At 38.6% G+C, this 27,499-nt stretch overlaps 1 protein-coding gene across 1 annotated transcript in view; it reads right to left on the bottom strand.

Moving 5' to 3' along the window:
• Window positions 1-22,071: 22,071 nt before the first annotated feature.
• The window catches only part of PLA2R1 (phospholipase A2 receptor 1), a 99,435-nt gene continuing 94,007 nt past the window's right edge, over window positions 22,072-27,499 (bottom strand). The window contains 3 exon segments of the mRNA XM_019727258.2: window positions 22,072-24,808; window positions 24,810-25,015; window positions 25,129-25,161. Coding sequence (XP_019582817.2) covers window positions 24,761-24,808; window positions 24,810-25,015; window positions 25,129-25,161 — 287 coding nt within the window. The 3' untranslated portion in view covers window positions 22,072-24,760.

Consider the following 27,499-nt stretch of genomic DNA (forward strand, 5'->3'; position numbering starts at 1 on the left):
GCAGGCGGACTTGTTAGGAGTATTATTAAGCTTTACCCAGTAGCTGTGGGGAATGGGAGCTGTAGCTCACTTGGCACCCGCCACAGGCTATAAACTACTAGTGACAACAATTGCATCGTGTAGGACTTCTTTCTCCAGTGATGTTTGCCGTCTTGGACCTAAAAGCCAGGTAGTTGGATTGGTGCAATGTTGGGATTTTACACTGTAAAAAGAGGCAATGTTTGGAAGACATGGGGGCCAGGGATTGAAGATAACAAAGAAGGTGGAGGGAACTGATAGGCTGGAGAAAACTGAGGTATCAAATTCCTGAAAGTCTCAGTGAGGTTATTGGTTTGGCAGATGTAGGGAGAGTAGGAGAGTGAAGAAGCTAAAGGAGAGAAGAGAATTGGACCCAAGCATTTGAGCCTACAGATTGGGGACAGTTATCTCCCATCCCCTGAATCACCATCCTTCTAAATGCTCTCCTGTATGGCAGGACTGGCAATTTGAAAGTTACATTTCTTAGACTCCCTTGTCAGTGGAGTTTCAGTTTAGAATCCTCCAATGAGCGGCACTGGTTTTGAGATTTGCAAGGTAGAAGAGGAGAAGCCATTCTTCTTCTCCAGCTGCAGCTATGGGCAAGTTCATGAACATCGGCAGATGGCCGACATCTGGACAGACATGCCAAGATTTCCAGGCGTCCTCCTGAGAATCACCTACTTTGTTGCTGCACAGGGATGAGACCCTCACTAGTGGTTTCTACAGTCGATTGTATTCAAACAGTGGCCTCTGTGACATTTGCTCTCCAGGATCTTCCAGAGAATGCGTAATCCTCTAATTTGTTGTCTTAAATCCATTTCCTTGACTTGCTTTGAGAGTTTTCTATTTTTTTGATGTAATCTTGGCTAGCACATTCCCCCTAATTCTTCACTTAAACTGGATTACGAGTTTTTCCATGATCACACCGGTACTGGTGAGGACTATATCTGTTTGTCAGTATTTTTAGTTGCAAGCAACATAAATAAATCTAGTTTAAAAAGAAAAGAAATTTATTGAAAGGATTTTAGATAACTTGTGGAATTGCTGGGAAGGGTGGAGAACCAGGTTCTGAGAATGAATCTAGGCAGTAGACGTGACACAGATAAAATCAGGTGACAGAACCAGTGCAATGACTGCCACTGCTGAAATCAGAGGCGAGTATGCCTAGCTGATGAATCTAAGCCACGCCCCTCCGCTCTAGGCATAAAACTGGCAGAGAAAATGAGGGTCTGACCTTTTGGCTTTTAGAGTGACAGCTCTGCATCATAAGATGCAGGAATCATCTCAAACAAGAGATTCAGAAGCTAGGATGCGTCATAATTGAAAAATATCTACTCTCACATTGAATTTTTTGTGAGTGCTATAGTTTATGCCTTTTGTTTTCTCTGGTAACCGCCTCCCCGCCCCCAAACACTCATTGTCCCCACGATGTGTACTTATCATTTAAGATCCATCTTCCTCCTTGAAACCTTCCCAGCTTAGAGATGTCAGCTTCCTGCCCAGAACTCCTATAGCAATTTGTATCTTGTTTGACCTTACTAAATTCTAATTTGTTTTTATGGATATTTGCAGTTAAAACAATTAAAGTTGCAGCATATTTAAGGTTGAATGAACATTAGAGGTCATCTAATGTGGTTAGATCATCAGCTCCTTGAAGACATGGCTTGTGTGACAAATATTTGTACATCTAGCATGGTAGTTGCTTCTGGTAGACACATCATAAATGTTTGTTAAACTGAATTACAGGTACCTCACTAAGATTTGCTTGTCCCCAAGTCCATTCTCTCTTCCTCCCTCTACCACCACCTACTTGTCTTTGATCCCAACCTCTCCCACGTCCTCTAGGATCTTATTTCACTCCTTTCTCTTTTCTGAATTTTCAATCATCCTCTTTCCAGATTCCTTCCTAGTGGCCTGAAATATACTCAAGTGTCACCTGTTCTAAAATACCCTTTCTTGGTCATCCTTCCATCTCCGCACTTTTAAAAAAGAATAGTTTACAGCCTCCATGCTGTCACCTCACTCTGCCTCTCTCTTCTTTTTCTTGAAGTCTGTTTTATTTCCCCTTAAAGGTAGCCGTGACTACAATGGCAGGATCCGGAAACTGTTTGCCCGCATCCTCTTTGGTCTACCGGTTGTTTGTCATGGGTGACCACGTGACCACTGACTGCACTCTCTTTCCCTCTCTCCCTCTCCTCTCCTTTGAGACTGAATCTTGATTCCTCTGCTGCCTTTCCTTCCTTATCGCTTTAGTGAACTTCTGTCAGTTTTTGGCTGTTTCACATCCGGACACCTGTCTGGTCGGGGTTGGGGAGGCAGGCTGAACCCACCAGTGGGTAAAGGCTGTACCACCCCTCCTCCCCTCGCCTCTGGCAGCCAGCATACTGGCACATGGCCTGAGCCTTGCCAATCAGAGGCTCCTGCCCAGGACAGTGAGAAATTATTTCTGCAGGTGGAAGTAGCACTAAAAATCTTTTACCTTGGGTAATGGTGTAGCGTCCGCGTGCTGAGCCAGCCCTGCAGGCAGCACTGTGGTGGCATTCTTACCAAACCACTCCTGTGGCCTGTGTGAGCTTGTCTCAGCTCACGACTGCCGGTCTCATTTGGTTCCTTCTTGTTTTCTGAGCCTAGTTCTCCCTTTTCCGCTCTCTGTGAGCAAGCCCATATCCTATCAGAAAATCCCGTTCCTCTGGTGAACCAGAGTTGGGGTCTGTGGTTTGCTCCCAAGATCCCTAGCTAGTACATTTTCTTTTCTTCCTCTTTCCACCCCCTAAGCGGAGTTATTATTACTTGCAGTCATGTCCTTGCCTGTCTTTTTTCATTGTCCACATTTTCTTAATGGCAGGATTATCTATTTCCCAGGTATCAGTTATCATCTTTATGCCAATTTCTCCCAAATCTTTTTCCAGGTTCCACCTCTTTCCTGAGCTCTAATATAATCTCATGTTTTTTCCAAATACACATCCACTGCGTGTCCCTTCTGATGCATCAAAATCTAAGACTAAAACTCAGACTCTCCAACTTCCATCTTGCTAATAACCCACTTCTTGTCCAAATTTCTCTTTCTTGCTGAGCACCCAGACTTTGGATCTTTCTGTCAAAGCTGTCCCTCACATCCCCATACAAATAGTACCAGCTTTTCCTTTTTTTCCAGACCAGTACCTCTCATATTCTTCCTTTCCCTATGTTGTCGTTACCTTGCTATTGCCTGAACAGTTGTCATATGCCCCTACTGAATTCCTACCTGTAGTTGTCCTCCTGAATCAACTTGACACATGTGGTCAGATTAAATTTCCTAAAACACAGTTCTGGTCATGTCACCCTCTCCTGTGCCCCGTTATGCACCTTTGATGCCCCAGGCTAAAGTGAAAACTCTAGAGCCTGATTCAAACCATCCACAATCAGATCCTAACCTGATTCCCCCTTACATATCCTATACATGGGATGTCTTCCTTGACATTTTATGATGTGATCATGTTCCATACTCTCCCACCCTCGTGCCTTTGCTTAGGATGTTTTCTTTACATGGAGTGTCTTTCCATGGAGCTCAAACCAAGTGCCAACTTAACTGCTAAATCAAATGCCGTCTCCTCTATGAGGTCCTTCTGCTCAGCTCTTAAAGTGCTTGTCAACTATTAATATGCATAGGAATCGCCTGAACATCTTGTTAGAATGCAAATTGTGGTTCAGTAGGTCTCAGTTAAGGTCTGGGATTCTACATTTTTTACAAGTTCTTTGTTCATGCTGAAGGTCCCTGGGCCAGACTTGGAGTAGCAAGGCCCTAGAGCATGTTCTTTCATTAAACCATAGGGCAAGATTCCAGGGCAGGAACTGTATAGTATTCATTTATAATATTCTACAATTTTTAAAGTACCCATTTTGTCTCCTCAAAAGTAGGATTGAGCTTGGCTCATTGTTATTTTGGTTAAATACAGTGACTTGATCAATTTGTTTTAATTGAATTGAATATGCTTCTGGTATCACCTTTTCCACTCCCTGGTCACTGACACTTCTTAGTTTAATTGGATTTCAGATAGATAAATATGTAGGAAGAACAGGATGCCCCATCTGTGATCTTCTGTGGGCGAGGATGGCCCGACATGTTTAAGATAATGCTAGTTTTAAGATAAGAGCTATTATTGTTATAGCTAGGGCTCTTCAATGCAAAAACAGAACCCACTGTAGCTCAAGCAGAAAAGTCATTTATGAAAGTATATTAGGCAGCTCATAGGTCGAGAGGGTCAGAGACTACATAGCAAAAGCAATGCATGTTTTACACCAGAGGAATCTATAGTCACACCCTTTGGGCATTTACTCTGCAGCTCACCATGTACTTGCAGGTGGTCCTGGAACTTTGACCACTACTGCTTTCTGGAAGCTATCTGTGTCTGCCATCACTCTTACCACAATGGATTCTGGCCTCGTTCTTCATGCTCGTATTAGTTTCCAATAGGTGACAAGTTACCACAAACTGAGTGACTTAAACCAAAGAAATGTATTCTCTCACCATTCTGGAGGCCAGAAGTTCAAAATCAGCATCACTGGGTGGAAATCAAGGAAGGTGTTGGCATCACTGTGTTCCCTCCTGAGGCTCTAGGGGAGAACCCTTTCCTTGCCTTTCCCAGTTTCTGATGGCTTTGGAATTACGTGTGGCCACATAACTCCAATCTTCAAAGCCAGTATCTTCAAATCCCTCTCTGCTCTGTGGTCATGTTATCTCCTCCTCCTCGTGTGTGTGTTAAATTTTCCTCTGCCCACCTCTTATAAGGATGCATGTGATTTCCTGTAGGGCCCACCAGGATAATGCAGATTAATCTCTTTGTCTCAATACCCTTAATTTAATTGCATATGTAAAGTCTTTATTATATAAGTTAACACTCGCAGGTTCCAAGAATTAGGACCTGGTCTCTTTGGGGGCCATTATTCAGTCTACTGCAATGGTGTTTGCTTCTGAATTAAAGTCTCACTTGTGAACTGCTTATTGGTAGATGTCTTCTCCTGAGCTGCAAGGGAAGCTAGGAAGTAAGCTTGTCATGAAAGGTGTTCAGAGATGATAGGTGGCCAAAATATATGTCAAATAGAAAGTAAAATAGTCTCCAAAGCTTCATAAAAATGAACTTGGTGCCAGAATCTTTAAACTGAGAGAAGAAGCTACTTATGGTTGAATATTTTGGGTACCGAATTTCAAGTCATACAACTATTGACAAGGAAAACCATCAATCTAGAAAAGCATTTTTTTATACTTGAGGAAAGGGGAATGGCAAAAACAAAACGAAAAAAAACCCATCAGGTATGGTTTTAAGGCTATGTTCCTCTTTTGATCATAGGACCCTAATATGGACAATTTAATTAGATCCTATATTTCATTAAAGATGACTTTTGAGGGGGGAGGCGGTCAGATGGCTCAGTTGGTTAGAGTGTGAGCTCTGAATAACAGGGCTGCCGGTTTGATTCCCACATGGGCCAGTGAGCTGTGCCCTCCACAAATAGATTAAAGACAATGAGCTGCTGCTGAGCTGCCAGAGGGTCGGCTGGATGGCTCAGTTGGTTAGAGCATGAGCTCTCAACAGCAAGGTTGTTGGTTCAATTCCCACATGGGATGGTGTGCTATGCCCCCTGCAACTAAGATTGAAAATGGCAACTGGACTTGGAGCTGAGCTGCACCCTCCACAACTAGCTTGATGGGCCCTGGAGAAACACACTGTTCCCCAATCTTCCCCAATTAAAAAAAATAAAAAGAAGGACTTTTGGTTATAATGTCATGGCAAATTCCATTTTTTATCGGGTCTGATGTGTATTACTCTTGTGGTGCCTAGCATTGTCTAACACATTTATGGCAATAAGGAGTTGAGCAATAAGATGTGGACTTGTGTTTCTTCAACTCCCTGATATGTGATTTTCAAACAAACTTGAAGGTTCTTCTTGGACCTCCTCCATTTTCCTCAATGCAATATGTGCCTCCATGTCAGCAGTTAATTTTCCCAGCTCTTCTCACATGTAATACCTACTAGAAATAATGGTGGCCAACTCTTATTTTCCTAACCAGTCTATAAAACAAACAAACAAAATCAAATTATCTGTTAAGATCTGCCATGTCTTAATAGTGTTATAGTTAGGGTAGGCATCTATGGTAGGATGCAGTGTTCAGATTGCTGTGGTGGGAACAATAATTCTACAATTTGGGGAGAACCATGAAAAGGTATTGAGATTAGTATTTATAGCAACTATATAGATGCCAGTGTAAACACATCTTGGGCTCTTCTGTGTAAATACTCTTCTGAGAACATTGTTTTTATTGTTGACACTTTGCTGCAGGCCTATGAGACTCTTAAATTCAATTTGTTCCCTTGAGTGTTTGTGTGTGTGTGTGTGTGTGTGTGTGTGTGTGTGTGTGTGTGTTTGTTTCAATCTGGCAGCATAATAAAAACTTTCTTTTTAGAAGGCCCAGGATCAAAGTGATGAAAAAAAATTAAGTTGTGGATAAAAATGAGTTTTTTCTTTAACCTTGGAAACTTGCTATTTCTCTGTTGAGAGATTTGTTTTCGGGAAGGGACTGTAGTATTATGATCTGATTGACAATGATCCCAGCTTCCCCAAACACTAGCTGGAAAGTTTGGGGCAAATTCCTGACCCTTTCTGACACTCTGTTTCTCATTATAAGATGAGAATAATAACCATGTCACCTTCTTACTTTCCAGTACCAGTTATTTTCCCTTTCATAGATATGACTGGCATTTTTTGAAAAGTATATTTTAGTGCTTGTCTCTCCCTTGGTTTATAGAGTGGTTTTGTGAATGTCGAATATTCATAAAATGTCCATCTCTCTTTTGTCCCCACCCCCCCTGACCTTTTTGGTGGGGGGAAGAAGGATGAAGGAGAATTTTAGAGGTTTTGGAAGCTTCACTCTATGAATTAATACTTCTGCTTCAGCATAATGTTGGTATTTGATCAAACATAAAAAGCTTCAAGCTTTTAATGTCCTGCTGACACCAGTATCAACAAAGCATTGAAGCGGAAGCTTTCTGGCGGCTGATTAGAGGGAGATTTTATTTCATTGGCTTTAAGACTAAGTATACCTTTTAGTAGATCTTTCTCAAGGATAAGCTACATCATGCATTATAAATCAAATTCAAGAGTTTCAATAAAGGACCTTGATAATTTGGTAATATATTATCACTATGTTTTGGAAAGGCAATAAATGACTGCCTTTTATAGTATAATTTAAAATAATAATATGGATTACAGTTGTGCTCAGTCATGAAAGTATAATTTAACAGTTTGGGCTTATAATAACCTCTTTTTGCCTTCGACAGTGTCCACTCCTATTTTAGCCCAAGAACGGCTTACTTAGGAATGGTTTACCTTTGCTTTTAGTGTCTACGAGGGCTGAACATGTGTTTAATTGGAATTTTATGTTGTAGTTTTGGAAAAGCTTCACACAACAGTGAAACTGAAAGCTGGAGAATCAAGACTGCTGAGGAGTGTGCCCTTCCAATATAAAAAGCATCTCCCATGTTTTGAGCTTGCTGTATCATAGGGTCTCCAGGAAATGGGTGGCTCGTGAGAAGTGGTAATTTAAGAAAGTTTAATGGAGGAAATAGTTATAAAGTTATGGGGACGGCCAGGGGAGCAACCAGGGCCAGTGAAGCATCCAGGAACCCATGTAGCAAGGTGCCTTTGTCACCTTAGGCCCGAAGAGACAAACAGTTTTGCTGTTCCTGGATCTGGAAAACACTGTCGCTATGGGGGAGGGGCAGGCGATCAGTGCTGTGGCCTCAGTGAAGGACAGTGGCCACTATTACTTTGCAGCAAGGCGAGGAGGGAGCCAAGAAGAAGAGAGCCAAAAATCCCCAAACTTTCTTTGTCTCCACTTTTGAATTTCCTTTTGGAGTCTCAGCCGGGCCTGCACCCAGCTGTAGCTAGAGGACAAGGCAGTCCAAGTGGTAGTCTGAGGCCCTGAGCAGGGTGAAGGCAGGAGGAACATGGATTTGGAGAAGTAGCCAGCACACATACGAGACTGGAAGTGAGGAATGATGAACACGACTGAGGCTGGAAGATTGCATCTCTACCTGACATAAGTGTAACCAGCTAGACTCTAGACTCGATGAGTTTCTAGTTCCCGTTTTTCTGCTTCCAGCCATTCCCAATAAAGAAGGTTCTTTCAAGTGTCTCTCCTCTCCTCCCCCTGGGGTTATGTGATTTTCAGAGCTGGTTTGGTTTATATCTTTCATCAGGTTGGAATGCAACTCATTAGTTTCTAAGAAGAATGCATTGGTCTCTAGGAACACAGAACAAAACAGAAACAACTCAATTCCTGCTACTGTGGAGGAATGCAGGAAGCAAGCCTGCCATTCACAAGCTCCATCTAAAGAAGCAGATAGGTAACTCTGATTGTAATTGTTTGTCAGGTATTCTATATAGCTTGCCTGGGGTTCCTGCCTCCTCGTCCTGCACCTCCTTCCTTCAGCTCCCCACTTTCAGATCTCCCCTTGGGGCTCCTTCCCTGCTCCACAAAACTGTTTGGATTCCAGAATGGCAACTATGTCTTACCTTCCCAGGTTAGCCGAGAAGCCTGTTTGCTCTTCACTGATATTATGGCCTTTGTGATGGTCCCTGGTCTACCACACTTCCCACTCTTCAGAACGTCCACCTTTCTTGCCGTGCTCTGGGCTCCGTCTCACCGCAGGCGACACAGATACTGACAAGAGCTCAGAACTGGGCATCATGAGATTAACTCTGATTCCATCTTTGCCACAAAGTAGACATAAATCATGGATCAAATCAAATAATATTTTATCATGTGGGAAACACAGTGTATGAAAACCACCTATGATCCCTCAAATACTACCATGAAATAATAGAATTACAGTGGTAGTAAAGGCCTAGTTGTCTTCACAGGACATGAAGGCTAAGTGGGTGGGGGTTGGACCTTGAAGATCACAATTGTTTTAAGCCACAGAAAGTCACTCTTGTTTGAGACCAGGGGATGTCATGCCTTGACTCACCTTAACTAAACACCCACAAAAGCTGAGGCAGAGCCCGTAATGCCAATTTATGACCATTTTGCTCTCTAAGTACCATGCACTGCTCTTCAGTCACTGCGAGAGGACAGGTTCCTTGGGTCTAGACCCCCTTTCCACTGAGATTACCCACATTTGGGCATCTCCTACACACCATTCTGGAGCTACTACTGCCCCAGCAAAATCACACAAGGGACTGAGGTAGTTATTACAATGCCAATGTATTAACTTATAATTAGAAATCTAAGACAAGAGTACTTATGCAATCAACCCCTTCTCTCAAGCTGCATGGGGAAATTGAATCACAACCACAGGCCATTTCCTTTATCAGAGGTAATCCTTCTCCTAGGGAACTAACCTATTCAAAGTTTGGGAGATCAGACATTCTCTCAACAGTAGGCAGACCTACACTGAGGACCCAAATCCTAACTAGAGACTTTTGGTGAGCATAGAAATGCAAGAAAGGAAGTTCTGCTTGATAGCACAAGGAAAGGTGGTCGAAAGCATCTATCTCACTCAGGGATGTTCTTGGAACCCTAGAATCATTTGGTCATACTTCTACAAGCTTTGCCATTAGAGGTAGAAATATTGTCTGCCCAATATCCTAGTCCTCGTCCCCCCCGCAAAACTGCTGAGGATTTCTGACTCAGCCTGCTTCTACTGGGGACGGATCTTCCTGCCCACCTGCTTTCACTGCACTTTCTTGCTTTTCTTTCCTCAGGCATGTTTAATCAAGTGACAATCTAGACAGGTGGCCTGGGAGCTATTTTCTCTCTTGTCGATGAGTTGCTTATATATGCTCAGATCCAACCTGTGTAGATTTCAAAGTTACATTCTCAGGGAGATTCTCACTTCAAATTTGGAGTAAGCCTTAAGCACTCACAACTAAAGAAGAAGCTTAAGATTTTACTGCTCTGCTGGATGCGCCAAGCCCTCTGTGAAATACTCTGGTAAAGTTGGGGCAAGGCTGCTGTTCGTACAGTTACCTCATGTGTTGAATGTGAGTTGGTTGTGTTGGTTCCCAAATCCATTTAAGCCAGTTGTACTAGGTACAAGTCTATCGTTGAAATTATATAAAAATATGAGTATGAAAAGAGAATTCTTTATGAAAATTAAGCTGAACGTTTTCCAAAGAATTGATAAGGTGAATAGTTAAAATTTCTATTACTTAACAAGACAATTATAAATAATGAGAAAAAATGATAAAAATGTAAGGTTTTGCAGTCAGATCGATCTATAGCTATCTTTAAATTTTTGCTCCTCTAAAGATACTGAAACTGGAGATTGTAGACAGAACCTTATGGATCCGCTTTAAGCATGAGACCAACAGGAAGCAATATTAAATGAATGATACTGTCCCTACACCAAAAACTGTGGATAAATGTATATTTATGTGTAGAAAAATTATTTACGCTAAGTATACATCTATCAATTTTTATGATTCTTCGCTTTAACTGATAGTTTTGATTCCCTGACTAGAGGTCCCAACTAAGTCAGATAAGAGTGCTACAAATTCAGTATAAGTAATTATAATAACAATATGATAATTATAATGGCTACCATCCATGGAACTGTATACTTTTCAACATAGTTTATTATTAAAGTGCAACATTAAATTTACTTATTAACACGTAATTACAGATGATCTTCTAAAGCAGTACATAAACAAATAGGCCTTCTTGCTCAACGTATCTCTTTTGTCTCTAAACTGCCTTTGGGAATTATAAGTTGCAGTGTTAACTCCAGGGAGTTTCTATGGTGAGTACCAAGCTCTCTGATCCTTCTCTGTCGCCAGGAGGCGCTACTTCATTCAGATGCGCTCTCTGTTGGTCAGTGCGCAGAGAGACTTTTTTTAATTTTTTATTATTAGTTTCAGGTCACAGGAGACTGTTTTATTCTGTACCTTTAGATATCATCTGGAGTAAGTGAAAATAAAACAATTACTTATCTGACTAGAGAAGCCCTTGCTTGAGAATTACACGTGCTGATGACCTGGATAAACATTGCATTTATTCTGGCATGCTCAGTTGCTTTTCTTTTTCCTGTATCCTGACACTGTATTTCTTTTTTTTAATTTTAAGATTTTTATTAAAATATAGCGAACATACAATATTTTATTAGTTTCAGGTATGCACCATAGTAATTCAACATTTATATACCTAAAGACTTATCTAATGATAAGTCCAGTAACCATCTGACACGGTAGCACGCTATCACAATATTATTGACTATATTCCCTATGCTGTACATTACATCTCCATGACTTACTGGTTTTGTACCTGGAAATTTGGACCTCTTATTCCCCTTCACCTTTCCCCCCCTTTTTAAAATTTTCAATTACAGTTGACATTCAATATTAATTTATATTAATTTCAGGTGTACAGCATATGCTTAGACATTTATATAATTTAAGAAATGATCCCCCAGACTAGTCTAGTACCCACTTGGCACTATACATAATTATTACCATATTATTGACTATATTCCCTGTGCTTTACTTTACATCCTCATGATTATTTTGTAACTACCAGTTTGTACTTCTTAATCCCTTCACCTTTTCCACCCTGCTCCCAACCCCCTCCCATCTATCACCCCAACAAATCTAGTACCCATCTGCACCATACATAGTTATTACAATATTATTGACTATAATCCTTATGCTGTATCCTACATCCCCATGACTACTGTGTAACAACCCATTTGTACTTATTAATCCCTTCCCCTTTTTCACTCATGCTCAGCCCCACTCCCATCTGGCAACCATCAAAATGTTCTCTGTATATGTGAGTTTGTTTCTGTTTTGTTTGTTTATTTTGTGCTTTATATTCCACATATAAGTGAAATCACATTGCATCTGTCTTTCTCTGTCTGACACTCCGCTCAGCACAGTACCCTCCAGGTCCATCCATTTCACTGCAGATGGCAAGAACACATTCCCCTGTGGCCGAGCAATATTCCATTGTATATATGCACCACCTACTATTTATCCATTCATCCATCAATGGATACTTAGGCTGCCACCTCCTCCTTTTGGCCATTGTAAACAAAGCTGTGATGAACATATGGATGCACATGTTCCCCTCAAAATACAGTTTGGGTTTCTTCGGATAAACACCCGGAAGTGCGATTACTGCATCCTTCTTTGTCTCTTCTTATAGCCTTTGTTTTAAAGTCTATTTTGTCTGGTATAAGTATTGCCACCCCAGCTTTTTTGTTGTTGTTCTTTTCATTTCCACTTTCATGAAATATCTTTTTCCATTTCTTTACTTTCCATCTATGTGTGTCTTTCAATCTGAAGTGATTCTCTTGAGGGGAGCATATGTAAGGGTTTTATTTTCTTATGCATTCAGCCCTCCTATGTCTTTTGATTGGAGCATTTATTCCATTTCCATTGAAAGTAATTGCTGATAGACATGTAGATATTGCCATTTTATTATTCATGATTTTGATCTTTTTTTTTTTCATCTTAAAGAAGTCTCTCTAACATTCCTTGTAATACTGGTTTGGTGGTGATGAACTTCTTTAGTTTTTTTGTTGTCTGGGAAGCTCTTTATCTAGCCTTAGATTTTAAATGATAGCTTGCTGGGTAGAGTAATCTTGGTTGTAGATCCTTGCTTTTCATCACATTGAAATTCTTCTTGGCTTGCAAAATTTCTGTTGAGAAACTTCAGCTGACAATCTTATGGGGGCTCCCTTATAAGTTACTAGTTGCCTCTTCTTGCTGCTTTTAACCTCTGCCTTTAACCTTTGCTTTTAACCTTTGCCATTCTAATTATAATGTGTCTTAGTGTGGGCCTATTTGGGTTCATCCTGTTTAGGAGTCTCTGCACTTCCTGGGCTTGTATTTTATTTCCTTCACCAGGTTAGGAAAGTTCTCACTCATTATTTTTTCAAATATGTTCTTAATCCCTTGCTTTCTCTCTTCCCCTTCTTGTACCCCCATGATGTGAACGTTATTCCACTTGTTGATGTCCCACAGGTCTCTTAAACTATGCTCATTTATTTGGATTCTTTTTTGCTTTTTGCTATTCTAATTGGGTGTTTTCTGCAACCTTGTCTTCTGAAATGCTGATTTGATCTTTTGCTTCATCTAGTTTGCTGGTGGTTTCTCCTGGAGCATTCTTCATTTCAGTTACTGTATTACTGTATTCTTCACTTTTGACTGGTTCTTTCTTTCTTTCTTTCTTTCTTTCTTTCTTTCTTTCTTTCTTTCTTTTTTGGTTTCTATGTCCTTTTTTATGCTTACTATCTGTTTGTTGAAGTTCTCACTAAGTTTCTTCCTTGAGCATCCTTATAACCATTGTTTTGAACTCTGTCTTTGGTAGGTTGTTTGCCTCCTTTTCTGGAGTTTTCATTTGGGATGGATTTCTTTTTTTCCACATTTTGGCTGCCTCTCTGTTTGTTCTATGTATTAGGTAGATTTGCTATGTCTCCCAGTCTTGGCTGGATGGCCTTATGTAGTAGGTGCCCTGTGTGGTCCTGGCACAGTCTCCCTGGTCACCTGCTCTGGGTCCTCTAACAGTGTCCCTTGTGTAGGTTGTGTATGCCCTCCTGTTATAGTTGAATTTTGATTTCTATTGGCACATCAGTGGGTGGGGTAGATCCTCAGGTTGATTTGCTGTGGGGTTTGGCTATATCCACAGCTTACAGGCTGCTGTGTGGGGGGCTTATCCCATTGAGTGGGATTTGCCCCAGTGGGCTCTGATGCCTGTTGAGACCATCCTTTGGCTGTGCCACTTGTGGGGCTAATTGGGTGGTGCTCTGCTGTGTTCTGAAGCCAACCTCCAAGTATGTTGGTTCTGGGGCCTCTTGAGAAGGGCTCTGGAGCAGGCCTGAGTCAGCCACTGCCTGTGACTGGCCTGGGGTTACTTGATAGGAGCTACAAAATGATCTACAGTATGTGCTAAACCTGGAGGCACATGGGAGAAGCCATGCTGTGAACTGAGGATGGTTGCCACCAGTCCCAGGCCTGTGGTAACTCTACAAAATGGCAGGACATCCCAAGGCCTGCTGCCACCTGCCAGCTCCCTTACGGTTCAGCTACTGATAAAGCCTCATGTGGTACATGAGTTGGGTGAGGCAGAGTCTCAGGGAGTCACTAGAGTGGAAACAGTTGTGGTCACCAGGTTAATGTAGACTCTGGTTAGTGCTAGTGCTGAGCTTGGAGCTACTCAGTAAAAGTCTCAGAGCACCAAGGACAGTTACCACTTGTCTGGGGCCTGTGGACTCCGATAGTTTTCCAAGAAAGTGCAGTGCAGGAGGGGCTATCTGCTCACAGTGAAAGTGCCTCTGGGTTGGGTGAGATGGGGCCCAGCTAAGTCAGCAGGGTGGAGCAGCGGAGCTCACCAGGCCAATCAGATTCAGATTTCACCTGTGAGGCGGGCTCAACACAGGAAAGATGGCACCCACCTGCTGGCTGCACAGGAGTAGGGCTTCTCACAGGGAAAATTCTGCCGGTCCTCCAGTCCTCTCTCCGAAGCCACACACTTCAGTCTTCCCTCCATATGTCTCTGAGGTCCCCCGAGGCACTATCCCTCCGCTGGAACCCAAGGTGAATGCTTCTGACCAAGTGAGTCTGTGCGCGGGCCATTTAAGAGGATTTTCTGGGTTTCCTGCAGCCTTCCACCCCATCCAAATGGTCCGAATCCCCACTGTTTTTCACAACTAGATGTTGTGGGGGCTCCTCTTCCAGGCACCAGTACTCAGGGATGGGGAGCCTGGTGTGGGGGCTGGGGTCCCTCGCTCCTCCAGGGGGAACTTCTACAGCTGAGATATTCGTCCTGATTCTCAATTGGCACAGGGAGGTTTGGGGCCCATTCTGAATCTCTGCCCCTTCGATCAGTCTCAATGTGGCTTCGTTATATTTTAAGTTATAGAACTTATGTTTGGCTAGACTTCTGATGGTTCTCCAGATTGATTGTTCTATAATTTAGTTGTGATTTTAATGTGTTCATGGAAGGAAGCAAGCACAGTGTTTATCTACTCCACCGTCTTGGATTTCTTGTAGTATGCTCAGTCTTGAACAAATTTCTTGTTAGTCTTCACAGAACTACATTTTGAATCAGAAACTTCAAAGTCATTGGTGACACACTGAGTTAAACTTCCTGTGAAGTGCCCACCTCTCGCTCCCTATTTTTTTCAGTGAGTTTTCCCCTTCTGGCTCTGGGTCTCTCTCCCTGAGTTCTGCCTTCTGGCTCTGGGTCTCTCTCCCAAAAGTTGGTAAGGACAAGAGCCCGCTAATTCCTACAGCTTTGAGTTGGGTTTCTGGCTCCCATCAAGCTCTACTGTCTAAGAAGGTCAAGAGTAAAATTTAAATAAACTTTTGGGTACATGACCTCATACGTTGGAGCTGAAGAAGCTCAAGTTAATTAACAAACCATCACGTGGGACCAATAATATAGTCACAATTTCAGAGTTGGGGGAAGGGCAGGAGAAAATATTAATATAGTTCTTTAATAATTTGCCATATGAACTTCAAAATATATTTATTTGAAAAATAACCAGGAAAATATACAAGGTTTAAACTTAATGTAAACAAGAAATTTAATGAGAGAAACGGAAAAGGGCATTTTATATGAGTTTCAAAAATCAATTTCCATTATTAAATAGAAACACAGGAAACAAATTGAAAATAGCATAGATCAGGATGAAATAGCGTAGATGATGATTCAAATAAATATATTTTGAAGTTCTTTGCAAAAAAAATGGCATTGTTACTCATAATTACAAGAAATAGATGACAATATTTTAAATTAGTTAACTTTGACCCATCATGCTCACTTCATGGTGTAAAGAAAACAGCACTTGAATGATTTTTTTCCTTTAATTTGCTCTAAATTACAGCAAAGTGCTCTGTAAGAAGCAAGTGCTTGTGTTAATTAACTCTGAGTAAAGAAGGTCACTGGTATACATAGGACTCATTTTGTTGTTTTAGTTATAGATTTTCTTCTGCAATTAGAATTCTTCATTAGGCACATGTAGATTTTCACTTTTTTTATCTAGCATTTCAGATTTAGGTACATTTATTGATTTTTCTCTAAAAATGTAAAAAAGTAATAATAATAATGGAATTGACTTAAGAAATGAAATGTATGGTTCAACACTTTATAAGTATACTTAAAATATTGACCTTTTATCTGAGTCTGAATATTACAACTGAATATTTTAAACTGCAAACACTATTGTACTTTAATTTTTATAACATCAAGAATTAACAAATGTGAGTTGTCAGTCATTTTCTATTGAATTGTAAACATTGAAGATAAAATTCTAAATGCTGTAAATTCTTATAAATAATCAAAGATAACAAAGTATTCATCAGGCTTTAGGGAACCATAAACAGTTAAGTCAATATTTCTAAAATGAATATAACTTAAAAATGTTTATTTCTAATGTTCAATTATAAAATCTTCAGGGTTTTTTTTAATGGTATGTCATTATTTTTATGCCTAAGAATTATAAGATAACCATTGCATATGCGAATTATATTACTCATAAAACATATGCTATAGTACAGATTTTAAACTAAAATCGTCTATGGAAGTTAATATTTGAATGCCATGGTATGATCAGCAATGCATATTTACTCGCCTCTTCCAATCCACTCCCAGTAATAACTAGGAATCACTATAAACGAGTTGGCTTTGAATGGATTTAGCCGTAGTATAACGGTAAGTATGCCATTCTTGTGATCATCTTTTTTTGAGGATTCAAAGGTTTGCTAAATTTGTTTCATTTTTCTTTGTTGTTGTTGGCCCCAAACTAAAACTTTCTAAGTCAAAAAGGTATGAAAGAAAGCTGTTTTATTTTAAATTTCCTACTATTTAATAGACATTGTTCTCCCTGTTAAACCTCTTTATCTGACAGATTTTAATCAGTACCCCTGTTTTTCTGATTCTGTTCCTTCTGTTATTATTTGTATCACATTGTATTGCACTTATTATTTATATATTTCTCCCCCCACCCCCGAAACCCTAACAACACATAGCTAGGGCTTTATTCATATTTATTTATGTTTCCAGCCCCAGAGGCTAGGACCCTCTCTGGACCATAGTAGGCTCTCAATAAATGTTTACTGATCAGAATTGCTTATCAGTACACTCACTGTAAGTGCTGCCCACATTTATATTAGTGCTTGCTAAGACATGTCAAAGTATGTTAGACTTCCCAGTTAGGTTTCTATTTCCTAACCAGGGTTTGGCAAACTTTTCCTGTAAAATGCCAGATGGAAATGTCGTAAGCTTTGTGGGCCATTCCAGCTGTGTCCCAACCACTCAGCTCTGCTGTTGCAGCCTGGCTGTGTTCCAATAACTTTATTTACAGAAAGAGTCATCAGGCTGGATTTGACCCTGGCAATTCCTGCTCTAAATCATTGCTTTGAGGTGTGGAGGAAGAAGGAATAGAGATCACAGCCACAAATTGTAATAATCACTACAGTTGAATTTTCTTACAAATGTTGGCAATGACAATTATGATGGCCCTAACATTTTTGAAATATCTCCCAATTTTTGTTCCCTAAGAACAAAGAGAAAACTAAGTGAGTTTTTTTTTTAATCTCTGTACTCTGAATACCACAAAGATTAAACTATGCGATTATAGTGGATAAGCAGGAGTAAGAGAATTAGAAGTGACGAAAAGACAGGGAAATGAAAGGAAGGAGCACATAGAAGTAAGTGTGGCTGACAGCAAGATACACATTGGTTCAAATCCTCCAGTAGGTGGGCTGTTAGGCAGATTGAATAAAAAACCCTGCATTTTGCTTATTTCTTATGTAGGACAGGAGAGAAAGAACATCATACAGCAGTGGTCCTCAAACATTTTTGCTCCCATACTTCCTAAAAGAATTTTGAAAAAATATATATCCCTTTATACATTTCTAAGTTGACATATGAAATTTGTTACAATTAAGATGCAATTTTTGGCATATTATAAACAATAACATTTTAAAATAAAAGTGTCATATCACTCTTTTAATATATCCAATGGAATTTAATATCAGAGCAGATTTTAAACATTTTATTTTGAAATTATTTTAGGTTTACAGAAAAGGTACCAAAAGTTACCAGCAGAGAAATTTTCTACACCATTCACCCAGCTTCCTCTAATGGTACATTTCACATAACCATAGTACAATCATCAAAACTAAGAAATTAATACTGGTATAATTCCATTAACTAAGTTGAATAATCTTTATCCTAATTTCAGAATTTCCATAATGTCCGTTTTCTGTTCCAGGATTCAATCCAGGGGTCCACCTTGTGTTTAGTTGTCATGGCTCCTTATTCTCCTCCAATCTGTGACATTCCCTCGATCTTTTTTTTTTTTTTATCTTTCATGTCCTGGACACTTGAAATGGTTAATTATGTTGTAGAATGTTACTCAATTTAGAATTGTCTGATGCTTTTTATTATTAAATTGAGATTTAGGGGTACATGATGCTGATATGGCTGATTACTGTTTATGTTAACCTTGATCACTTGATTAAAGAGGTTTTTACACTGTATAGTTTGTACTTTCCCATTGTAATTAGTGACTATCTTGGGGGAGATACTTTAAGACTATGCAAATTTCCTGTTTCTCTTCAAACGGTTGCCCACTAATTTTAGCACCCACTGCAACAATTATTACCATTGTGTTTACCTAATGGTGATTTTTGTTTCATTCCTTCTACATTTATTACTTGGAATTCTTCTGCGGAGAAGAACTGTTGCTTCTCCCCAATTTATTTATTCATTCACTCATTTATTTTTATCAATATGGATTTATACATATTTATTTTATGGGTTATAATCCAATACGATCTCTATTTTGTTGCTCAAATTGTTTCAACTTTGGCCATTGGGAACTCCCTCAGTTTGGGTCCTGTGTCTTTTGGACATGGCCTCATCTTTTGGTGAACACTTTCTTATTTTCTGGCACCACAAGATATTCTGTTTTCATCTTGTATTTTCTCTGCGCCAGAGCTGGAATCAGCCACTTCTCCAAGGAGCCCTACTTCCTTTGATTAGAGATACCAAAACAATTTGAATTCTATCATAATTTGTTTAAAATAGAAATATAAACAAAGAAGCTCTTTAGCAGTCAGACATTTTACTTTCTTTTTCTCTGTAGTCTTTTATTTCTGTTCCAATCTCCCCACAGTATTTTATCCTAATGTAATATTTTTACTCCTGAAAATATTTTATTTATCACCTTGTCATATTTGCCTGCTGTAAAAAAATATGTATATAAATTAAAATTACTTTTTAGAAAAATTTCCCTAAACATAGACTCTAAGTGTTACACGTTTTTCTACATTACGTTGTCATTTCAATTATTATTAGTATACAATTGATCAGAGCAGCATAAATATTTTACAACAGTTAATAAATAATTAGTATACATCAAACCAAAATGTTATAGGTAATGCATCACTTAATGAAATGGATGTATCATAGATAAATTAATATTAATTTAAAACTGTTAGAATGAGTCAGGAGTCACATGAATTCTATTCCTTTTTTTTTTGGTAGCGGTATGTGCTGAGAAACTCTGGTAGAAGTTTCTGGTGCTCACTGTAGTCTATTATCCTCTCCTTCTTGAGTACATTGGTAGACCTCCCAGACTTCCTTACAGTTAGGTTGGACCATATGACTAGTTCTGGCCAATGGCATGTGAGTGGAAGTGCCATGTATTGCTTCAGGAGCCAGGGACTTAAGAGTTTTCTACCCCTTTTGCCTGCCATAGTATCACCGGAAGCCCCAGGTTCCAGAGGTAGGAACATGCAGCCTAGATCTATGAATTATTGCTTGAACATGAGTTGCCCCAGAGAGCCAATGGAATCATACACAGCAGGCTTTGCATGACCAAGAAATTAACTTCTGAATTTTGTTTTAAACCTCTGACATTAGAGGGTTTGTTTGTTTCCACAGCATAGCCTAACCTATCCTGAATAAATAGAAACTTTGTTCATATAAATAAGTAGATGTGAATGAAAGGTGTGCTATAGCAATATAACTCCATTATTTGAATTCCTTTCTCACATGTCCCAAATATCAGTGATCCTACATCAAAACTTATTTTTTGTCATCTATCAACTGATAATTTGATTATGTTCTCCTTCACTTTTGCTTAAAGCAAAGAACTGGAAACACTTGATTTGTGAAAGAATTTGTTACCCAGTCATTAGAATGATTCACTTTGTTAGTTTCATAGAAGTAAAATTGAAAGGCTTCACTACAACTTTTCAAATGACTGTTAATTATGCCTGTTACTCTTTCACTTATAGGGCACCTTATTTTACCTGATATACAATGTAAGGGTGGGAAAAACGAAGTACTGTTAATTTCATTGTACTTTTGTTAATACTATTTTTTCTATTAAAATGTCTTTATCTTAGTAAGTGCTTTAATCAGAACACTACAGCTGCAAATTTAGTTCATTCAACTAATGAAAAATCTTCATAAAACTTAATTGGTAAGGCCAATCCTCACTGTCAAACCCATGGGTCAAAAAAGACAACATTCCCAAAAAGTCTGATTTCATTTTTCAATTCAATAAACATGCTAATGTTTCACTTAGAAATCTGAGACAGATAAAGCGTAGAGCTTTGCCATGAGCTTTTCACCAGGATAAAGCTAAGACATCAGGTTCTTATCAATATGTACACTCTCCTTGCTTTCACGAGATTTTCTCTCCAGAAATACTTTCTTGGACAGTAGTCAGGAATTGAATGAAATAAAGTCTTAAACAAAGTGGTTATCACTGCTGCTGTTCCACTATATAGATATTAATATTAATATTAATACATATTAACTTAAAATACCCCAACATAGAATTTGTAACTCATCACTGCATCCTTAACAGAAAATTGTATGAACACAGGGAAAGAAATGAGGCTCTACACTTTATAATTCCTTTATTAAAAGGAGCTTCACTGACATTATTGCTTTGAGTTTTTTTCTTTGTTTGGTGCTATGGAGGCTTTTCCCAAGGTAAAGCATCATGGTACGATTTAGAGTGAAACCCATGGCTTTTTTTTTTTTTTTTTAAGGTGGAGACAGGTATTTGTGCAAAGAGAGGTGGGAAGGAAGAACCAGTATGACATCATGATCTCATGCAAGTTAATGCTAAGAAAGAGTGTATATGAAGGTTAAAGATTCTGGAAACTGAGCACCTTAAATATACTCATACCCCTGTGTCCCTTGGAAATCTTTATGTACCTTCAGGGTATGTGTCCTAAGTTTGAAGACTGTTCACTTAGAAAATGTATTTCAATAGCCCATGGAAGCTACATAATTAATGAAAGATGGATCTCAAGTTACCTTCTGTGAGGTAAAAGTAGGAGACCCATTGGAGGACTCAAAGGCCTTGGGAGATAGAGGTCCTAGTGTATAGGAAGAACCTGGACCTATGAAGGACTGAATAGAGCCCAAGTCCTTCTCTAAACCCATGTTACTGTGGATGAAAAATAAACATTTGCTGTGTTAAGCCACCAAGATTTTGAGATTCTTTGCTACCACAGTTAGCCACCCCTGACTAACAGAGTAGCGGATGGTGCTGGATTGAGTCTTATGACTGCAGGGGCCTTGTGAACAAGAACTGCAGTGTGCAGGGAGGGAATTGAATGGCAGTCACAGCCATTCTCCAGCGATAAGGCAGTGCCAGGGAGAGCCAGGATGGGGGCAAATCAAAAGAATAGACTACAGTTGGCATCAATTGCAGACATTATAACAGATGCCAGCAGAATTCCCAGGAGTGGGGCCAGACAGCTACCTTCAGTGGACACCAGAAATCATACATCCACAGTCAGTTGTCACCTTCTTCCCCTAGAACTCAAGGGCACGACAGGTTCTTGTACATCCAACCACCATTTTGAGGAGGGAAAGGAAACTCCGAAAGACTGAATGTTTATCTAAAGAGACCATCTAATCCACCCTGGATACAGAGTAGAGCTTTCCAAAGAAGAAACATTTAAACAGTAAGAAGACTATTGGAGATGGAAGAGCCCAGAATGTCTTTAGTCGGGAAATGAAAGATTTTCCATTACCTGGAGTCATAAAAAACAATCTATTATTTTTTGGGGGAGAGGACACATTAATTGTATGTGAATGACTTTGTAATCCTGCTACTTTTTTCTTTTCATGTTGTAGCTATGAAGTCTACAGTTCAGGTTAAAAATAGTTGTGGAAAAAAACTGTTTCTTAGAGTGCACATATATGGATAAAACAGACTATTTCAGTACTTTCTATTTCTGAAATTTCAGTGATGTGAAGGATTGCATGATTTGTCCATAAGGACAGACTCTCTGGAGATGTGGTTCAATACCAAATATCAAAGTACAGAGCACTGACAAGCAGTACAGTTTCTTTCTGCAAAACCACTTTACCAATAACATACTTTGTCAAATTGTTATGCATGACTATTACACTTCAATATACTTTGGAAGGATAATTGACTAGCGGTTTTTTACCAAGTCCACTGAGAAGAACAGAACTGTAACTCCACTTGACAGATTATTAAATTGAACTTTTTTATCATCTGGCTAGTTCAAGCCAATCATTCTTTTGAGTCATAAACATACAACTGTCACATAATATAATATCTTTTAAAAAATAAAGTTCCAAAACTTAGAAGAAATTATGGAAGTTGGTTGTTCCAGTGTGTAAACTACACAAGAGTAACAAAGGCCTGCTTTTGGGAACTGTGTTAACTGTTGCATGCCACCAGGACTTCATTTTTAAGGCATATTCTTCAAATTGTATTTCTAATGACGACGGTTTTCCACTTATAAATTTATTCATACCTTCTCCCGGAGCTCCACCTTGTGACTAGTGGCTACCGGTTTTGAGGCAGCTTGTTGTAATAATTAGAATGCACTCTCAACAATGACAAGCTGCAATCTGGAAGGGCAGAGTGTGACAAGTTTCTCCTGGCTAAGTGGGGACTAACAGTGCACACCTAGAGGCATTCAACCCCCAAAGCAGCAGCCCATGACATAGATCTGTGGAAAACGTCACACAGAAAATGAAATAAAATCCAGGGATCCAATCAGATGCAGAGAATGTGGGTACAGAGTAAGGTACAAGAAAAGGACTAAAAGATAGGTCATTTTTTGATGCTCGTTGAAACATGGAATTCGGAAGAATATCTTTTATTTGGATTTGCTGTTAATGCTGTTGTATAGCTTTGGATTGGTATACTTACCTTTATGAATACAACTATATACACATGATTTCATTTAAAAAAACATATTATGTTTAAGTGTCTATTAATATTTTATATAAAGAAATTATTTTTTGTTCAATTAACAAAAAACAAAAAACAAAAACCATACTCTCTAGGGAGGCCCTGAGCATCCCCCAGCTTTTCTCTATCACAAGACCTTCCTTAATTTTCATAAACACCTGATATTTTCTACTCATGCATTTCTTTACTGGTTTACCATCAGTTTCCTTTCTTTAGAAAATAAGTGCCATGAAAACAGGGATCTCATTGACTTGCTCACCCCAGTACCTCCAGTTTCTAGAATAATACTTGGTTTTTAATAGGAACCATAATAAACATTTATGTAATGAGTAAACTTTGAAATATTGATAATGAAGTCATTTTTCTTTATAAGAAATTAATGAAGGAAGATCAAATCTGATTTTAAATTTATGGACAGTATCATGCTTTTAATCATTATTTTACTGACTGCTATAAGTAGTCCAACACAAATGGAGATGGTTTCCCAAAACCATAGTTTCCTAAGTAGAACACCTTAAATAAACTTATTTATACAGCAAAGAGGTATCTAGATTACTATTGGAGAGTAATTTATTTAGTACTTCTCAACATATCCTATAGTCTGGTTTTAAGGGTACTATAGTTCAGATCTTCAATTTTTCCCATTTAAATTCAAGTTACATTTTATATCTTTTGGTTGTTAGGAGTGTTATACATTATTTTATAACTTTAGTTTTTAATAAAACCCATGAGTTTTAACAGTATTAAAACTCAATAAATTCCTTTAAGCTTATCTATAAGATATTTTTAACTATCAAATTTAGTCATCATGTAGTAGTTGAAGGTTTTGGTCCACGTCATGTGGTTGCTATGAAAGTGTCCTGCCAACCAAGATCTTTACTATTTAAGGAAATTTTCTTCTCCTTTAGTTTGAGAGATCAGAACTCATAAAAATGAATGTCACCCTAAATATTAGTTTAGAGCCAAGAACCTATGAGTTTTAAGCTTAGAAATCAGTATTTCCAAACCCTGCTGTTAAAACTGATTGGATTAAAAAGACTCCATTAAAAACAAAGAAGAAACCTCTCAGAAGCCTTTTCCTTTTCCTATCATATATAAATGTAGGGTTTTATATTTTGATTTGCTTCTTTTCTTTCTCTTTTAATGGAATGAGGGTGGGTAAATGTCTCAATAGACACCAGCTTAGTTTTAAAATTCCCAAAATTTTTGTAGAAACCTAGTAATGCAAAAACTATTATTTACATTGGTTGGAGCGTTTTTCAATAGGGAGTTTCTTCTAATAGTTCTTGTTTTCTGAATAGTGACCATTGTGTAATTTCCTCTTTTTAAGAATAGATCACAGTTGGGGAAATGGATAAATCAATACCCTTTTGATTTGGTTACAATTCAAAACCAGTAATCACTTTAAGAATAATTAAAATAGTGACACAATTCACATTATAGTGGCATATGGTCTGTAAAGGGAGATACAGAAGAGGCTCCCCTTGTTGTCTTCTTTACTCATCCTCATGCTTGTGGCATTCTCTGATTTCATTATTAGTGGTCATTCTTCTCAAGATCAGAAATGAGAATATTTTCTTCCAAATGTACTGTACTAAAGTTGGTTGTAGGATAGTAAGGATTGCCAAACCCTGCAAGTCTCCTGAAGATACCACTACTGTGCTTGTATATGCAGAAGGAAAGGATGGAAATTACCAGAATTACTATTAATGTCACTGCTACTGCAAGAGGTACAATGCTGTGACTTGGTCCTGAAAGAAGATGAAAAAAAGGGAAAACTTCAATGACAGTGAAGTAAGATGGTTACTTTCTATTTTATTATTTCTAAGAAAAATCAAAATACTCTCTACTGTTCCAAACATACCTTTTCCTGGCTGTTCCTTTACCACGTGAACATCTAAAATCAAATACAAAAAAAAAAAAAAAAAGAGTGAGATGAAATTTTGCTTTTAATTCCACAAAATTATGTTATTATTTATAGCAGGACTCAGCAAACTATGACCCTTGGGTTAAATCTAGGCACATGTTTTAATAGATAATGTTTATTGGAACCACACTTATTCGTTTATGCGTTGTCTGTGGCTGCTTTCATGCTACAATGGCAGCATGACAGAGACCATATGGCTCCCAGACCCTAAAATACTTATATGTGGACTTTATAAGAAAAAATCACTAACCTCTAATTTACAGTAATCATTATTAGTGCTTACAAACTACATACACTGCTTTTTCTTTCAAGCTGAAGAATTCCCATCTAGTCTCTGCAGTGTGTTGCAGTAAAAATATGGGTAAAATACAGCCCCTGCCTGCAAGGAACTCAGTCTTGTTGGAATCTGCTATGCAGTTTGTTCAGCTGTGTTAACCTCTGCCTTCATGCAAGAATTTTAAAATAAGCATCTTCTCACCTTTGTGATCTCAAGAATCTTGCAAAAAAAAAAAAAAAAATTTCCACTCCTAGGTGTCTATCCAAAGAAATCCAAAACACTAATTCGAAAAAATATATGCACCCCTATGTTTACTGCAGCACTATTCACAATAGCCAAGCTATGGAAACAACTGAAATGCCCATTGATAGTCAATTGGATAAAGAAACTGTGGTACTTTTATACAATGGAGTATTACTTGGCCATAAAAAAGAATGCAACAACATGGATGGACCTAAAGGATATTATGCTAAGTGAAATAAGTCAGACTGAGAAAGATAAATACCAGATGATCTCACTTATATGTGGAATCTAAAGAACAGATAAATGAGCAAACAAAACAGAAATAGATTCAGAGACACGGGGGATAAATTGATGGTTGCTAAATGGGAGGGGGGTGAAGATGGGGGAGAAGGTGAAGGGATTAGAAAGTACAAATTTGTAGTCACAATATAGTCATGGGGATATGAAATACAGCATGAGGAATATAATAAATAATGTCATAAAGATTATGTAGGGTGCCAAGTGGGCACTGGACTTATCAGGGGGATCACTTCATAGATTGTGTAGATGCCTGACCACTGTGTTATACACCTGATGCTGCAGTAGAATAATATTGAATGTCAACTATAAATATATACAGAGCATGCCAAAAAAACGTATACACATTTTAAGAAAGGAAAAAACTGTATGAAAATTTTAATGCTCAATATATAGTTATGTTTGACTTCTATAATTACAAGAGGTGCTCAAAGTGGTTACCATCAGCGTCCAGACACTTCTGATTACAGCGAACTACTGCTACATAGATAACATCTCTTAAAATGTGTATACATTTTTTGGCACCTTCTGTGGCACTCCACAGGATGTAAAGTACAGCATAGGAAATATAGTCAATGGAATTGTAACAGCTATATATGATGTCAGGGGGTAGTAGATTGGGGTGGGGGCAGGTCACACTTTGTGAGGGGTATAAATGTCTATTATGCTCTTTTGTACACCTGAAACAAATAAAAAAGAATCTTGCAAAATGAATAATAGCTCCTCCATTCAAAAAGTTAGAGGGTTTACATTTGAGGACTTTCTACGTAAAAACGTATGTCTTTCAAGTAGACGCTCTCAAAATTTGAACTCTGCTATTTTTGAGATCCAGAGGAAGATGAATAAAGGGTTTGTGAGTGGAAGAAGTGCCTTGGTGTGTTACTCATACCCATTTGCTCTTATAGACTTAAAAGAAACATCAATATTGTTACCAATAGCAAAACTACATTTTTAAAAAACTTGATTTTGTAATTTAAAAATAATATTGTATAATTTTGCATAATATAATTGAAAACATGTAGTATTGTGTATGTGAAGATACTTCTTTAAGAAAGACTGTTAAAAGAGTATTATTTTCAGGAGGCAGTGAGAAGCTGTAGAAGGAGCATGTAGTCAGAAAATTTGGAGTGTAATCCTTGAAGTAGCCTCAGTTTGGACAAGTGCTTTTCTCATCTGTAAAATGGGAGTATTTTATCTGCTCCATTGCCTTGGAAAGTTGCTAAAGAGACATCCTATGCATTATAGGTAGTTTTGAAGTCTTGTGCAGACGCGAAGTATTTCTGATTTGCTCTTGATACTTAAATGCTACTGATGACTTGGGCGTGTTACTTTTCACACAGAGTTGATACTCACACTATTGGGACTTTACACATTGGTGCCCACACCTACCGGTTTTTTCTTCTTCTTTCCAGTATGTAATCAGTCAGCAAGGCCTGATGATTCTCTTTTCCTATTTCTACCCTCCCTTTTTGTTCCCAGTTCTATCAGTCA

The sequence above is a fragment of the Rhinolophus sinicus genome, linkage group LG01, assembly GCF_036562045.2.
Source record: "Rhinolophus sinicus isolate RSC01 linkage group LG01, ASM3656204v1, whole genome shotgun sequence".
Taxonomy (NCBI): Eukaryota; Metazoa; Chordata; class Mammalia; order Chiroptera; family Rhinolophidae; genus Rhinolophus; species Rhinolophus sinicus.